The sequence below is a fragment of the Sphaerodactylus townsendi genome, linkage group LG07 (assembly GCF_021028975.2).
Source record: "Sphaerodactylus townsendi isolate TG3544 linkage group LG07, MPM_Stown_v2.3, whole genome shotgun sequence".
In the NCBI taxonomy this organism is placed as follows: Eukaryota; Metazoa; Chordata; class Lepidosauria; order Squamata; family Sphaerodactylidae; genus Sphaerodactylus; species Sphaerodactylus townsendi.
The window spans coordinates 94,019,825-94,034,549 of record NC_059431.1 but is presented as its reverse complement, the minus strand read 5'-3'; the positions used below and the strand labels follow the sequence as shown (position 1 = coordinate 94,034,549).

Here is a 14,725-nt window from a genome sequence, read left to right as displayed (position 1 = left end):
TAATTCCAACCCAAGCCATGAAGTTATTCTACTACTGATAAAGTCCAGCTGTTGGCTAGAATTGCGTTATTTATTGTGAATCATAACATTTACTCTGTTATTTGTCAGGACACAACAAGACGTGTCTTTGGGAGTGAAGTGCGATATCAGTGCAATGCTGGCTACCAGCTAATTGGAAGTCCCATCTATGTTTGTCAAGCCAACCGTCACTGGCACAGTGAAACACCTCCTTCCTGTGTGCTCCTCAGTTGTGGTAAACCACCTCCACTCCAGCACGGATTCAGCAAGGGTGAAAGTTTTGAGGTGGGAGCCAAGGTCTATTTCTTCTGTGAGGAAGGCTATGAGCTGACAGGAGATGCTTCCTGGGTCTGTCAGAATTACGGGACCTGGAACAAAACCCAGAATCCAAAGTGTGTCCAAACAAAGTGTTCAGAACCACCACTAGTTGAGAATCAGCTTGTTCTGAAAGAAATGGTCGATCAAGTTGGTGTGGTGGAGTTTTCATGCAAAGAGGGCTACGTTTTACATGGGGCCTCTGTATTGAAATGTTTGCCATCACAGCAGTGGAATGATTCTTTCCCATTCTGCAAAATGGTACTGTGCCCTAGGCCTCCTTATATTCCTTTCGGAGACCCCATAGTTTCCTCTGTTCACTTTAGTAGCATGGTGAGTTACGTGTGTATGGATGGGTTTTTGCTCAAGGGAGTGTCTTCCATCAGTTGCCAAGCAGATGGTACATGGACCTCCCCTTTGCCAGAATGCATTCCAGTGGAGTGCCCACAGCCAGAGGAAATACAGAACGGCATTGTAGATGTTCAGGGTCTTACTTACCTCAGCACTGCACTATATAACTGTAAGCCAGGCTTTGAGCTGGTGGGAAACATGACCATTCTTTGTGGAGATGATGGCCATTGGCTTGGAGGAAAACCAGCTTGCAAACCCATTGAGTGCTCCAAGCCAAAGGAGATTCAAAACGGCCGCTACTTGTATGAAGACCTGCACTACAAGCAGACTGTTACCTACTTGTGTGACAGAGGATTCCAGTTTGAAGGACCGAATGTCCTTAGTTGTTTGGAGACTGGGGAATGGAATGCAGAAGCTCCAACCTGTAGGGCTATCACCTGTGAACCCCCACAGCCTATTGATAATGGCTTTGTAGAAGGTGCCGATTACAGCTACGGTGCCATGGTGATGTACAGCTGTATTCCAGGATTCCAGCTTTTTGGTCTTGCTATGCAGAGCTGTGAAGAATCAGGGTGGTCTGGCATTAGCCCAGTATGCCTGCCAACAGACTGTGGCCTTCCTCCCCATATAGATTTTGGGGGATATGAAACGATTAGCAGTGGAGAGAAACTTTTTAGCCAGGAAGGGATACCAGAAGAAGGCGTTCATATTCCTGGCCCACCTCTTTTCTCTCTAGTACTTGCTAATCACAGAGAAATCCAAAGTTCCTCAAAGACTGTTAATACTTTGCCACTGTCAAGCTATTTGTATGGCACCACAGTGTTGTACAATTGCTATTCTGGCTACGAACTCTCAGGAAATCCCACACTTTCTTGCCAAGAGAATGGGAGTTGGAACGGCACTGCTCCTAACTGCATTTCTATCCAGTGTGAACTGCTACCAGCACCCGAAAATGGCTTTGTTCATTTCACAGAGAACACCCTTGGAAGCACAGCTCAGTATACTTGTAAACCAGGGTACAGGCTGATTGGCTCTGACACAAGACTTTGTACATCCAGCAGGCAGTGGAGTGATTCAACACCTACCTGTGAAGTGATATCATGTACAGCGCCCAGCAGGCCTGCAAACGGCACAGTGAAAGGTGATGCCTACTATCATGGGAGTACAGTCCAATATGAGTGTGATCCTGGGTTTCAGTTAAACGGTCCAGGTAAGAGAACGTGCCAAGCTGATCAACAATGGGATGGACACGAGCCAGTCTGCATCCCCACTTCCTGCAGCCAGCCTCTGGAACTGGAGAACGGCCGGGTGAACGGAGAAGAATATACATTCCAAAAATCCATTGAGTACAGCTGCAATGAAGGTTTCTTTCTAGAAGGGGATAAGAAAAGAGTCTGTCTTGCTGACACCAGCTGGAGCGGAGGCACCCCGGTGTGTGTAGCAATTAAGTGTGATGTGCCATTGCCACTTCTTCATGGGCAAGTTAGTGGATCAGAATTGGGCTTTGGGAAGGAAATTGAGTATCGCTGCAATGAAGGGTATATATTGCACGGAGCATCCTTACATACCTGCCAAGCTGATGGCACCTGGGATGGGGAGGCTCCGTTCTGTGAGCCTGTCAACTGTGGCCCACCTGAGGACATCTCTCACGGTTTTCTGAATGGTTCTGTCTTCAGTTTTGGGGAGTACGTACAATACATTTGCTTCCCTGGTTATGAGTTGCAGGGAAATCCAGTGAGGCAGTGCTTGCCTAATGGGTTATGGAGCGGAGTCCCTGCCTCTTGCCAGCTTTGTGAATGCCCAGCGCCAACCATACAGAACGGGGTAGTTAAAGGTAAAGATTTCAGTTGTGGGAGAAGGGTTCAGTTTCAGTGCCTAGATGGTTTCAAACTGCTGGGGCCTTCAGAAATCACCTGCGAAGCTGCTGGCAGGTGGAGCTCTGGCCTCCCACACTGTGGGCAGGTTTCCTGCGGCCCTCCACCGACAATCCCCAATGCGTTTATCAATGGAAGCAGCTTTGTGGATCAGAGTACTATCCTTTACAACTGCAAAATGGGCTTTGTGATGCAAGGGAGTCCAGAATTGACGTGTACAGAAAAGGGTGTCTGGAGTAAGCCATATCCAAGCTGCATGTTACTGACCTGTGGACCACCACCTTCTGTGCCTCATGCCATTGCCCTCGGAGTATCACAAGAATATGGGAGCAAAGTCCAGTACAGGTAAGAGAAGTTTATATTATCTGTCAAAAGGTCAAATTGAAAAGACAACAGTTTTCTTCATTCAGGGGGTGGACAGTTTATATTGTGAAAATGGCCCGGGAGGTAAATTAATCTCAGTGTCATGGTATCAAGCTAATTTATGTGATCTTCGCCCTTAGCTTTTTAAAAAATAAATATAAAAAGATTAGGAATTTGATGAGACTTTCAACATCTTGTCTATTTTGTCTGCAAGAAAGTCTAACATATTCCTCCTCTAGAAACTTATGACTGACTTACATTTAAAACAGAATGAGACCCAAGAGAGTAAATTCAGTTCAGTATCAGTTCAGAGGGGGGTTCCATGTTTGAATGCAAAACATTTTCCTCAAGGAAAATTTAAAAAAGGAAAATTAAAAAAAACTAATCAGCCAAAATGATGCCAGCTTTACCTTGCCATTGCTGTGTTCGTTCAATTTGTGAAAAATGATTTACATTTGAAAATATATCTGCTATCTGATAGGGTAAATTTATTCTACTGGGTCTGAGAATTCTTTTTTCTCTTCCAGTGATTTCTGCAGGTTACAAATCTCCTGTATTACATTTTAATTTGGCCCTGAAAGATCAGGATTAAGCATTCCATTTTGCAGTATTTAAGCCACAGCAAAGCATAATCCCGAAAATTTTATGATTTTCAAACTGAGAGGTTCCATTAGGCTAGATACCAACTATATTAATAATTATTTCAGTTAAAAGAAATGTAAAACTATTTAAGATATCAAACTTAAAACCAGAAATGGTAATATGACAGCTTAAAATGTGTGCCTTCTCCACTTATCACAGGCCAAGATATGCATGAATAGCTATAGTGCATTCTAAGAGCCATCATGGTGCAGTGATCAGGGAAACTAAGATCTGGGATACTCAGGATGGAACCCCAGATCCTCCAGAGAAGCTTGCTGGCTAACCTTGGGCCAGATATTCTCAGCCTAACCTACCTTACATTGTTGTTGCAAGGATAAAATGGAGAATGTTGTAAACCATCTTGGGTCCTTATTGGGGAGAAAAGTAGAGTAAAAAAACAAAGTAAATAAATTGCAAGCAGAGTTATATACTTCTGAGCCCATTGACTTAATGGACTTAGAAGGATGTAATTCTACTTAGGACTGGACTGTTAGATTTTGTTGATTTCTCATCTAATGGACTACCACACCAGCCTGAATTTTGTCCCATTTTCTAGTATTTTTGTTGCACTGGAATTGCTGAAATGATATAATCCAGCTCAGGAGCAACAAATCTGTACTTTTGGTTCAAGTTTGAGCAATACTTTGGATTTTGATTAACTCAACCAATATTTATCAGAAACACATTTAATAACTACTAATTTTTTTAAAAAAATGTGTCTAAGATGTTCCTGTGACTACTGACACAGAATATGGCTTATATGTTGCAGGTGTCTGGAGGGTTATGTGTTGGAGACAGAAATGGATTCATGTACCTGTCAGGAAGATGGACATTGGTCCCCTAACAGTATTTCCTGTTGCCCCAGGAAATGCCCCCTGCCTACAGATATAACAAATATCATTATATCTGGCACTGAATTCACTGCAAATAAGAGCATTATTTTGTCCTGTCCTGAAGGCTACCTTCTGACTGGAACAGGCATTTCCACCTGCCAGGTAAGGATCTTCCTTCTGTCTGTGTCTTGTACCCATATACACAAGCTTTCCAAAATCATTACCGAGGGTCACATTTTGGCCCTTTCTGCACAGCAATGGTGTGGGGATGCGTCGGCATAAACAATGCCGACACACACCCCTGGGACCGTTCGCACAAACGGTCCCGGGAGGGCAGCAGGCGGCAGCGCACCCTTCACACAGGCTGCGCCGTCGCTGAACGCCTCTGCGACGAGCCAGAAGCCAGGAGACAAGGTAGGCGTTCAGGGACGGTGTGGGGGAAATGGCGCCTTTCAGCCACTGCTGGTCGCACGGCAGCGGTTGGAAGACGCTGCTTCCGAAAAACAGCATCCCTGGGGAGGAGTTCGCACGGCCAGTGCTGCTGCAATGCAGCAGCACCGGCCATGCGAACTCCTCCCCAGGGACGCTGTTTTTAGCATCCCTGGGGTGCTCTTTTCCACCCGTGCGGAAAGGGCCTCAGTTTCACAGAACAGTTCTCCTACAAAACAAAAACTTTAGTGCCCTTAAAAAAATGTATACACCTGGAAATTTCTGCACTCAGTCTTCCTAATAGAGCACCATCTGTCAAGGCCTAGCTACATGTTACATTTTTCTTAAGTTCTCTCAGCTTTGCATGATCAGACATGCATTACAAGTTTCAGGGTGAGAATTTAATTCCCAGATATATATAGGCCAATTTGAGTTAGGGTCATGGTGTCCAGAGAGAATGTGCGCACAACACACTTTTTCAAAACTGAAAAGGCTCAGAAAAGTCACTGGACATTTGGTTCATTGGGGCAACCATATGTACTGGTTGGGGGGAAGGGGGAGTCCTAAGCCCTCATATAGTGATCCCAATCTGAATCCGCCCTCATATGCCTGGGAACTAAGTTCACAGCACAGAACTCGCAGTGCACATCTAATCATGTGGGATGGATGTGAGGAAATCATAAAATATAGGCAAGGCTCTGCCATTTAAGTGCAGTTACATTATTTTGTTAGAAAGACAATTTTTGGTTTTTGAATTAGAGGGCAGGAAATGTAATTTAGCAGACGTCTTGTGCCCGATAGTCACTCCATGGGTTTTCTTTATGTAACCTGATCATAATGACAGTAGTTTATTAACGCTCTCTAATGCCTTTTAGTCCATGTATTTTAAGTACTAACCATCTGTTTAGCTGATTATGTTTTCTAATTCCAAAAATCCAAAACAGTACATAGGGGATATGTACCCTAACCACAGTCTAACGCACTTCTGCGCACTGGTGCGCATGAGGGTTTTTGGACATTCTCTTCTGCAGAAGAAGTGACTCTTCACCCACATTTTTTGCACACACAGAGGTTCTTCCCCATGCAAAAAAATGTTTACAGAAAAGACCTCTTTGTGGGCCCCAGAACTCATGCCTGTAGGAAATTACATGCTGTGGCAGTGCGTGCTGCAAACTATTTTTAAAACTCTAGCCTATTTCAAAAGCAGCTTTCAGTGAATGCCGATACATTGTTGTTTTGAAAACAAAAGCCCTAGTTTGGCTGTGCAATCAATTAGCCTTCACACATTTTTTATATTTTTTAATGTAACTCGTAGAATTCTCATCATTGGTAGCTGTATTATTTAAACAAGCTTTAAAGATACTCCCTCCCCACCTTTTCCATTTTAGAATGATGGTAACTGGATACCATTATTGTCAAGCGATATCTGTACGCCTGAGTCTTGTGGAAAGCCTGAAGCTCCTGAACACGGAACAGTGATTGGCAACAGGTATAACTACAAAGATGCAGTGCTTTATCAGTGCAGTTCTGGTTATGAGCTGGAGGTAAGTCAGCCTGGTCTTTTCTGTGCTCTACCAGTTGGTAAATATGTAGCACAGTAGATAATATAGTGCATTTTGGTCAGAGAGATCCATTCTTTCTTGGGATGACTTCTTGAATAATGATTTGTACTCATGTAGAGATGCCAGAGAATAAAATACAAAATGTGCCACTTTAATGGTGCTTGTCATCTTACTCGGATTGTTTTTACGATAGTGACTCCTGTCTGGAATTAAAATAATTCATTCAGTGACTGCTGTAAGGCCATTGGAAGAGCCCTGTGGCATCAGCCTAGTGGCCCATCTAGTCCAGCAGTTTCTCACAGTGGCTAACCCATTGCTCTGGAAGACTAGCAAATAGGCCATATTGACCAAGGCCTTCCCCTGATGTTGCCTCCCAATACTGGTATTCAGAGGTCTGTTGCCTCTGATTATGAAGCTTCCCTTTAGTCACCATGCCAGACCATTGAAATCCTGCAGTTTCCATGCTATCCTCCCATCTTTTTTTCCAGAAGAGGTTTATGATGTATTCCTGCCTGTGAAAGGAACTGCAGCACTATCATATCCAGTTGGGACTGGCAAAGTGCTATAAATGCTCCTGGCAGGAGAAAGGGTCATCTTAGTGAAGTGGATTGGTTATACCCTTCTGTTTCCTGGTTGCCCTGATATTTTCAAATATGCTCAAATGCTGTCCCATCTCCCATTATTTCTAGCAGTCACTTCCGAGAGAATATGAATAAAGTTTTAATATAGAAGCCTAGTGGGGGTATGAGCTTGTATTATTTGTAACTGTTGAATTTTTATATATATATTTTTCATTTCTACTAATATGCTACAGTAAAATTCTGCTACTGGAAATGCAAAGCCAAATTGCCCAATGGGGAGCAATCATGAGTTCATAATGTCTTAGAGCGATCCTGGTAGAATTGTCAACTTTGCTATTAATGCTTTCCAGAAAACAAATGATAATTCTGAGAGTGAGGCATCAGTTTTTGAGTTATTAGCATTGAATACTGTTCATTTGTAGTGAATGTTGTTCACCGCCCGGAGCCCTTCGGGGATCGGGCGGTATACAAATTAAATAAATAATAATAATAATAATAATAATCCTAAATGTGGGGTCTAGAATTCAGTAAGATTAAAACCACTGGAATTATTTTCAGCTAAAAGATATAAAATCAGTGTGTTATAAAAGCCACAGAGAAATTGACTGTTGTTTTTGTAGAAGTTCTTGAGCTGAACTAATAAAAGAGGGGATGGGGATCTCAACTAGTTAGAAATCAAATCCATGCTGCCACCTATTGGAATCTTGGCCTGTTGCAATAAAGAAAAAGGGTCATGAACTTGGAAAGGTGAGAAAAAGGTATTGTAAAGGGGAAAAACTAACAGTGCAATCATAAACAGAGTTGTACCTTGTTGGCAGCAAGGGTGAACAAGCTGATTAAAGTGTAGATAAAGCTTTATTAAGGAACTACTGGTAAGTTACTTGATAATGAAGAGGGGAGACAGAGATAGGATCCTAGCTGCCAGTGCTGAATCTATATGTTTTTGAAGGGGGACAAAAGTACAAAATGATTCCCCCTTTATTATATACATATGTACATTTTCAGAGTAAATATTTATTAAGTAGATATTTACAAAGTGTTATAGAGACAGGTTTCAACAACATAACATAATAAAAAACTATACTGTATCTTTTATTGTATTGCATTATATACATATTTCAATCAATTCAACCATGCAGAAATTAAGAGCAAATGAGTTTCCCGTTTCTCTTGTTTTTCTAAAAATGTCAGATAGAATGAGATTATGGGTGTTTCATGCTGGTCTCTGAATATTTATATTGATAGGGTGATGCAAAACGTATTTGTGAAGCAGATAAGCTATGGAGTGGAACGACACCAGTGTGCAGAAGTAAGCTATACATTAATTTCCTCAGTAGCTACTTTACCACGAGCATGGATTTTTAAAAGGAGAACAAGAATAAATGCATTGTGTGATAATCCAGCCACACTGTTAAAGAAAACTTAAGTGCTGATTTTCCTCCTTCCCATGGAATCACTTGGAATTTTGTTCCTGAGGGGCAGAAGACCCTCAAGAACAGCATTGTGGGAGTCTGCTGTGAAAGGGGAGAATTGGCAGAAGTTGTCATGCCCTCTTAAGAAAACTTAAATTAATGTGGATAGATAAATATCTTTGGGTTGGATGTAATGAGTCCTTCCACTTAGTTGGATCCAATGACTATCTTCCACCAAGCTTTCATCCAGCAAGAAAGACTTCCTCAGCAAAGAAATATTTTTCTCTATCAGATGAAACTTTTCCTTAGGAAAAAACTTTAGTAAAACTTTTCCCTCGAAGGAAGTCTTAGCAGAAGAAACTTCAGCAGATCCGACAGAGAGTCAGCAGATCTAACAGAGAGACAAGGAGTTGCATCGGGAACCAACCCCTAGTGTCTTTTTTTTTTCATAGAAACATGCTGCTGTGCACATAAAAGGTCCCCAAGGGAAGATCCATGCATTTTAAACAGATTTAAATACAGCCTGATTCTAGTGGAACAGAATAAATGCCCCAAGTAGCAGCTGCACTCATGCCTACCTGTAGATATAATAATATAAAGGATACTTACCATCCAGAAAGCTTCCACTTTGCAAAAATCAACCCCTGTTTAGATGTATGCCAAATTTTCAGCCTTACAGGTTGCTGGATCGTCAGTCAGTCATCCTGCCCAGCAATTTGCTTTAGTTGCACAGGAGTAGAATGAGAATGTGGAGCTCTGGTGCCCACAAACGCTGCAGGATTTCATTCAGTAAAACATTTATCCCTCCCTGTAAAGCATTATTGAGCCCCTTTCCTTCTTTCCTCACTGGCTGTTAATCAGGCGAAATTGACCCAGATGCAGTGCTACACATTTGGCTGCAACCTTCAATAAGGGGATATGTTTGTACCTATTAAAGAAATCTGTTGGCATTGTCTGCACCCTGGGCTGCAAAATGAAGGCAAAATGTATTCCTACTAGATGATTATCTCCAAGCTCATTTTTATGCAGCAAATGAACAGGCCTGAGAAATTAGGGTGGGATTTTTTTCCCTTTCTGTAAGAAAATCACAACAAAACAGTAATCTATCTGTCCTCGTTCAGAGATATCCTGTGGACCCCCAGAAGTAATAGATGATGGAGCCATCCTTGGCAAGGATTTCTTGTTTGGCAATGAAGTTCTCTATGTATGCAACCAAGGATTTGAGTTGCAGGGTCCCAGTCGAAGGATCTGTCACATGAACAAGAACTGGACCCCTTCAGCTCCGACGTGTGTGAGTAAGTAGAATCTATTCATACGGGCAGACTTTTTGGAAAAGAAAGTACATTAGTTCTTTTAAAAGTCATATTCAAATTACTTGTCCCAAGCAGGGCTTTGCTTTTCGTTATTCTGGGTTTGATCTGTAAAGAACGGAGAGAGAAATACTGGTATGACACCAATAAATCACAACAAGATATATTGCTTTAATGTAGTCAAACAAAAATGTCCCTTTTGGAATGAGTGGTTTGGATCTGGCAAAAGTGCCTGTGCAAAAGCTAGTGATTGTATCAGTTGCGTTGGCTGTAATGTAACTTGAGGAACGGGGAGGATGTGTGCCTTCATTTTTCATGGAACTTGCCATTGTACATGGAGACAGCCTGAGCAACATCTTTAGTGTCTTTGCTGCTTCAGGCATGGTCTCGAACTGACCTTTTTCTATATGTATCAGTGTTCCTTAAACCAGTGGTGAAAGTAGCTCAGGTTTCTTGCTGGTGTTTTCTTATGGGGGCGAGAGCTCGAAGCAGAAGCTGCGAAGTGCGTCTTGGCCGGCTTTCTTGCCAGGTTTCCCAACTGGCTTGCGGAGCTTGCAATCACATTAAAATTAACATTCAAAACAGCACAGAAACAATAATGATCCAGCTAAATAATAATGGAGAGCAGTAAAAACAAGTAGTAATTCTAACCAACACCATCAAAAGATTCAGAGGACACTGAAGGCCTGAATGAATGGGAACATTTCAGTAGATATTCAAAACGAGCAAAATGCAGTGCCTTGGGAGAGTGTAGCCTATACAATACTCTGAGCTTGTCTCATCTTTATGTATTCTGCTGTTGTGCTATACTGAGACATTTTTAACTGGAAACCATGTTGAACACATGCAGAAACAGCGGTACATTATGAAAAAAATTTAAAAATAATATTCTACTTTTAAAAATAAAGTCTCAATACCCTTCCAAAAGAACACAGCCCTAAATTTAAGCATACTTTTCCTTCAGTAGGTTCAAGTGTAAACCCCTGTTTCAGATATTACTCCCTTTTAGCTCCTTCTATTCTTTTTTAAATCAAGGATGGGACAATGTGCTGCATAGAGAATAAATTACAATAAATACCAAAAAGATAATAAAGGGTGTTTTTTTTTCACTTATAGGTATAAGTTGTGGTCCACCTCCAGTGGTAGAAAATGCACTGTCTGTAACTACAGGAAATACATACAGAAGTAATGTATCCTATGTGTGTAATTTTGGATATCACCTGACTGGTCCTGAAAATATCACATGTTTAGCCAATGGATTCTGGAGTAAACCCCTTCCCTCCTGCGAAGGTGACTTTTAAGTTGTATTTTATGTTATTTACCTGTCCTATTAGGGTTTTTTTTATTTTACAGCTGGGAATGCAGAAAACAAAAACCCAATTCTGTGAGATTGCACATAGTTCCTTTACTGAAAACTAGTGAGATATACAGATTATCTCTTCAGAAATCCAAATCCACACAGGCAGGGATAAGGATTAGTAGACATGTGGGGGGAAGTCCTTAGTGTGGTTTAGTGACCAGAGGGGCCAGAGGCTAGAACCTGAGAGATCTAAGTTCGGATCCCCACTCTGTCATAAAATCTATTGGGTTACCATGGGCATACCCTCTCTCAGGGGTGGCCAACCTATGGCACTCCAGATGTTCATGGACTACAATTCCCATCAGCCCCAATTGGCCATGCTGGCAGAGGCTGATGGGAATTGCGTCCTAAAACATCTGGAGTGCCATAGGTTGGCCACCCCTTCTCATAGCAATGTTCTGAGTATAAAATTGGCAAGGGTTCATTCTGTGTTATTTAGAGGAAAGGAAGGATAAAAATTTGAAATAGGCAGGTCAACACTAGGTCTCTTGACATTCTCTAAAGGGAATACAGTCTTTCTGTTCTTTTTTCCTGATTAGGTGATCAAGTTGAATGTTAACAAAATTGACTTAATTAACATATTGGGGTGTGTTTTTTTTAGAAACTAGATGTGAAGATCCTGAATTTATAGAGAATGGAAAGGCTCTATATGAAAACAACACAGTGGGCAGCCGAGCTGCATATTACTGCAACAGAGGGTACAGCTTGGAAGGAGAACCTCTCGCAGAATGCACTGAGTCTGGAATGTGGAGCCACCCCATGCCTCTCTGCAAACGTGTGTACTTGTTATCTTGGAAATGGGCTTGGTTTAAGCAGCTGAACATTTTGTGTGAGTGTGCAAGGGGCCATCAATTCACGCCCAACTTAATGGCAACTCTATGGTTTTCAAGGCAAGAGATGTTCAAAGGTGGTTTGCCATTGCCTGCCTCTGTTTAGCAATCTTGGGCTTTCTTGGTGCTCTCCCATCCGAAAACTATCCAGAACTCACACTGTTTAGCTTCCACGATTTGACAAGACTGGGCTAACCTGGACCATCCAGATCATTGCTTTTTTTTTAAGTTCTTCTAATTCGGAGTATTGCATGTGTGCACATTAAATTTTAATGAAATTTACGTAGGAAGAAGCTGATTTTTTTGATACCGAACAGCCCCATGGCCTTGATACAGGTAGTTCAGTCTAGCTGGAGCTTGTCAAATGTCAGAAGCTAATAAGAGTCAGTCCTGGTTAGTCCTTGACTGGGAGACCACCAAGGAAGTCAAGGGTTGCTGCACAGAAGCACGTAATGGCAAAACCACATCTGAATGCCTCTTGCCTTGAAAACCGTGTCAGGTAACCATAGACAGAGCAGACAGAATCGCTATCCACGCCCCGCCCCCTCTGGCTGCCCCATGGCCTGGAGCAACCTGGCAGAGGCTAGGTGCCCGGTGGCGGCCCAGCCAGGCTGCTCTTTTAACTTTTAAACTGCTTTTTAGCCACTTTTAAGTCTTAAGTATAGTAAGTGGGGCGCAGGGGTCCCCGGGCGCCATTTTGGCCCGGGCGCCGGTTTCCCCCCATATGGCACTGCAGGTATAAGTCAGCTGCAACTTCCCATCCTTTTCCACCACCATAGTCCTATGAGATATCTGAAAGATTGCACAGTGGAATAGGCTGTTGGTGTCTTAACATGCAAGTGTTTAGAACAGCTCCCAATGGACCTGCTGTTTCATGCTTCAGTGTGTTTCTAGTCCTGTTGATAAATCTTATGCATCAGGCCATTCCTCGCTAGCACATGTTCACTTATTTATATGCATATGTAACCCACTCTTGACACTGCCACTGATCTTAAAATAATGAACAAGTTGCCAGCATCTATCTATATAACTCAAAATTGGACAAGCCCTTGTTGACATGTGAATTCATAGGAAAATAATGGTAATGAGAATGAGAGAGCCATTATATGGTTCTCTTCCTTCTTGGTGCCATTTCTGTGAGCCAAATGCTGAGTCATCCTTTTGGTCTCCTGGTGTAACATTTTAAAGCTCGCTCTAGCACCCCTTCATATGCTAAAGACATCCTATCTTCTTTAATGACACTCAGGATTCACATTTGGCAATGGGAGAAACGATACATGACAGTTGAAATTGCCCCCCATAAACATTTTTTTAAAGAAAATGCAGCCCCAGAGCTTGCAATACTCGAAATAGGATATGTGGGGAGAACCCTTTTAATTCTTTCCTCTTCAGATCTGATCACTCATATCTTTTCCTTTACAAGGGTAGTTTTCATTGGACCAACTGCTGGAGGAAAATGGGCTAAGAAGCCCCCCCCCCTTCCCACCTGGGTCTAAAAATTGGCAGTCCCTGCAGTTTATTTTTAAAAATATTGGAGAAAAAATTCCGGTGGTTATAAGGTGTATAGTTCTTCCGCATGTAAAGAGCAGCGTATTATAAGGTATAGTTCTTCCCTTAATAAAAACAAAAACAAATGGATTTTGCTAGGGCTGGTTGAGTAATGTAACTAGCAATGTGATCCTAAGCAGAATTAGAGCAAGTGTGGCTCTAGGACTGCACTGCAGATAGCAGAGGGTGGGATGGGCGCCTCACATGTTCTGCATTGAAGATTGCTCCCACTCTCCCCCTGCCTCTCCTGTTCAAGCCTAGAAGAGCTTGGATAGTGGAAGCGTGGGGGGGGGGGGTGATACTGCATGCGGGGCTATTCATCCCCACATTCAATATCATGCCCCCCCCCCCCCACCTATCCAAGCCTGGAAGACCTTGGATAGCAGGAAAACCATTTGAAATGTTTCTAACATACTTTGTTGTTGCTGTTTTTATCATCCCCCACACAGCAAATCCATGCCCTGTACCTTTTATCATTCCGGAAAACGCTCTTCTGTCAGAGACAGTTTTTTATGTGGGGCAAAAGGTCTTTATCAAGTGCAGACAGGGCTTTCAGCTTAGAGGGCAGTCTGCCATCACATGTAATCCTGATGAGACATGGACCCCAACTACCGCTAAATGCCAAAGTAAGTACGGATTTCACGGCTATTTTTTAAATATAAATAGTATTTAATATAAAACTGTTATTCATTCAAATAGAGCTAGAAAACAAAGCAAACTGATCTAAGAAAGAGATTGTGAACACTGATATATATGCGTTTATGCATCAGCACAAAGAGTAGTATTCAGCATGTCATCAGACAGCACTAGTGATCTGAGACAAGCTTGCTTTAGAAAAAACATCAGGCCTTTTGCATCTGGCCTATTATTAGTGCTTAGTAAATTCCTGAAGATCAGTTCAGATCTGGCTTCAACAGACTGAGTATTTTGAGGGAGTGGAGAGGAAAATTGCTTGACTTTTTCCAAGCCCCAGTGTTGAATGTTGGAAACTCTCGTTGTGCAACAGTAGGTACATAGTAGGTGTTCCAATCCATATGCACATAACCACATGTACTCTTCCAGCCTTAGAGTCCTTGAACTTGTAGTTCCTGAGAACTACATTACCCAAGGTACCTGGGCCCTTCTGGAGCAGCATTCAAGTAACTGGGTGGAGGGAGGAAAAGAGATTATTCTTTCACTGCAGCAGCCACAGTTCGGCAGATGGGTGGATGAGATGGAAGCTAAAGGAAAACTCTCTGGTTATAATCCTAACCTCAGATTGGAGGTGAGCCTCATAAATGGCTGAAGTTTTCAGTTC

General features: G+C 42.3%; 1 protein-coding gene across 1 annotated transcript in view; it reads left to right on the top strand.

Moving 5' to 3' along the window:
• The window catches only part of SVEP1 (sushi, von Willebrand factor type A, EGF and pentraxin domain containing 1), a 121,468-nt gene that overhangs the window by 90,982 nt on the left and 15,761 nt on the right, over positions 1-14,725 (top strand). Inside the window, exons 38-45 of the mRNA XM_048503302.1 lie at positions 109-2,903; positions 4,333-4,558; positions 6,214-6,369; positions 8,214-8,277; positions 9,502-9,675; positions 10,807-10,980; positions 11,652-11,825; positions 13,878-14,054. Coding sequence (XP_048359259.1) covers positions 109-2,903; positions 4,333-4,558; positions 6,214-6,369; positions 8,214-8,277; positions 9,502-9,675; positions 10,807-10,980; positions 11,652-11,825; positions 13,878-14,054 — 3,940 coding nt within the window. The remainder of the gene's footprint in view (positions 1-108; positions 2,904-4,332; positions 4,559-6,213; positions 6,370-8,213; positions 8,278-9,501; positions 9,676-10,806; positions 10,981-11,651; positions 11,826-13,877; positions 14,055-14,725) is intronic.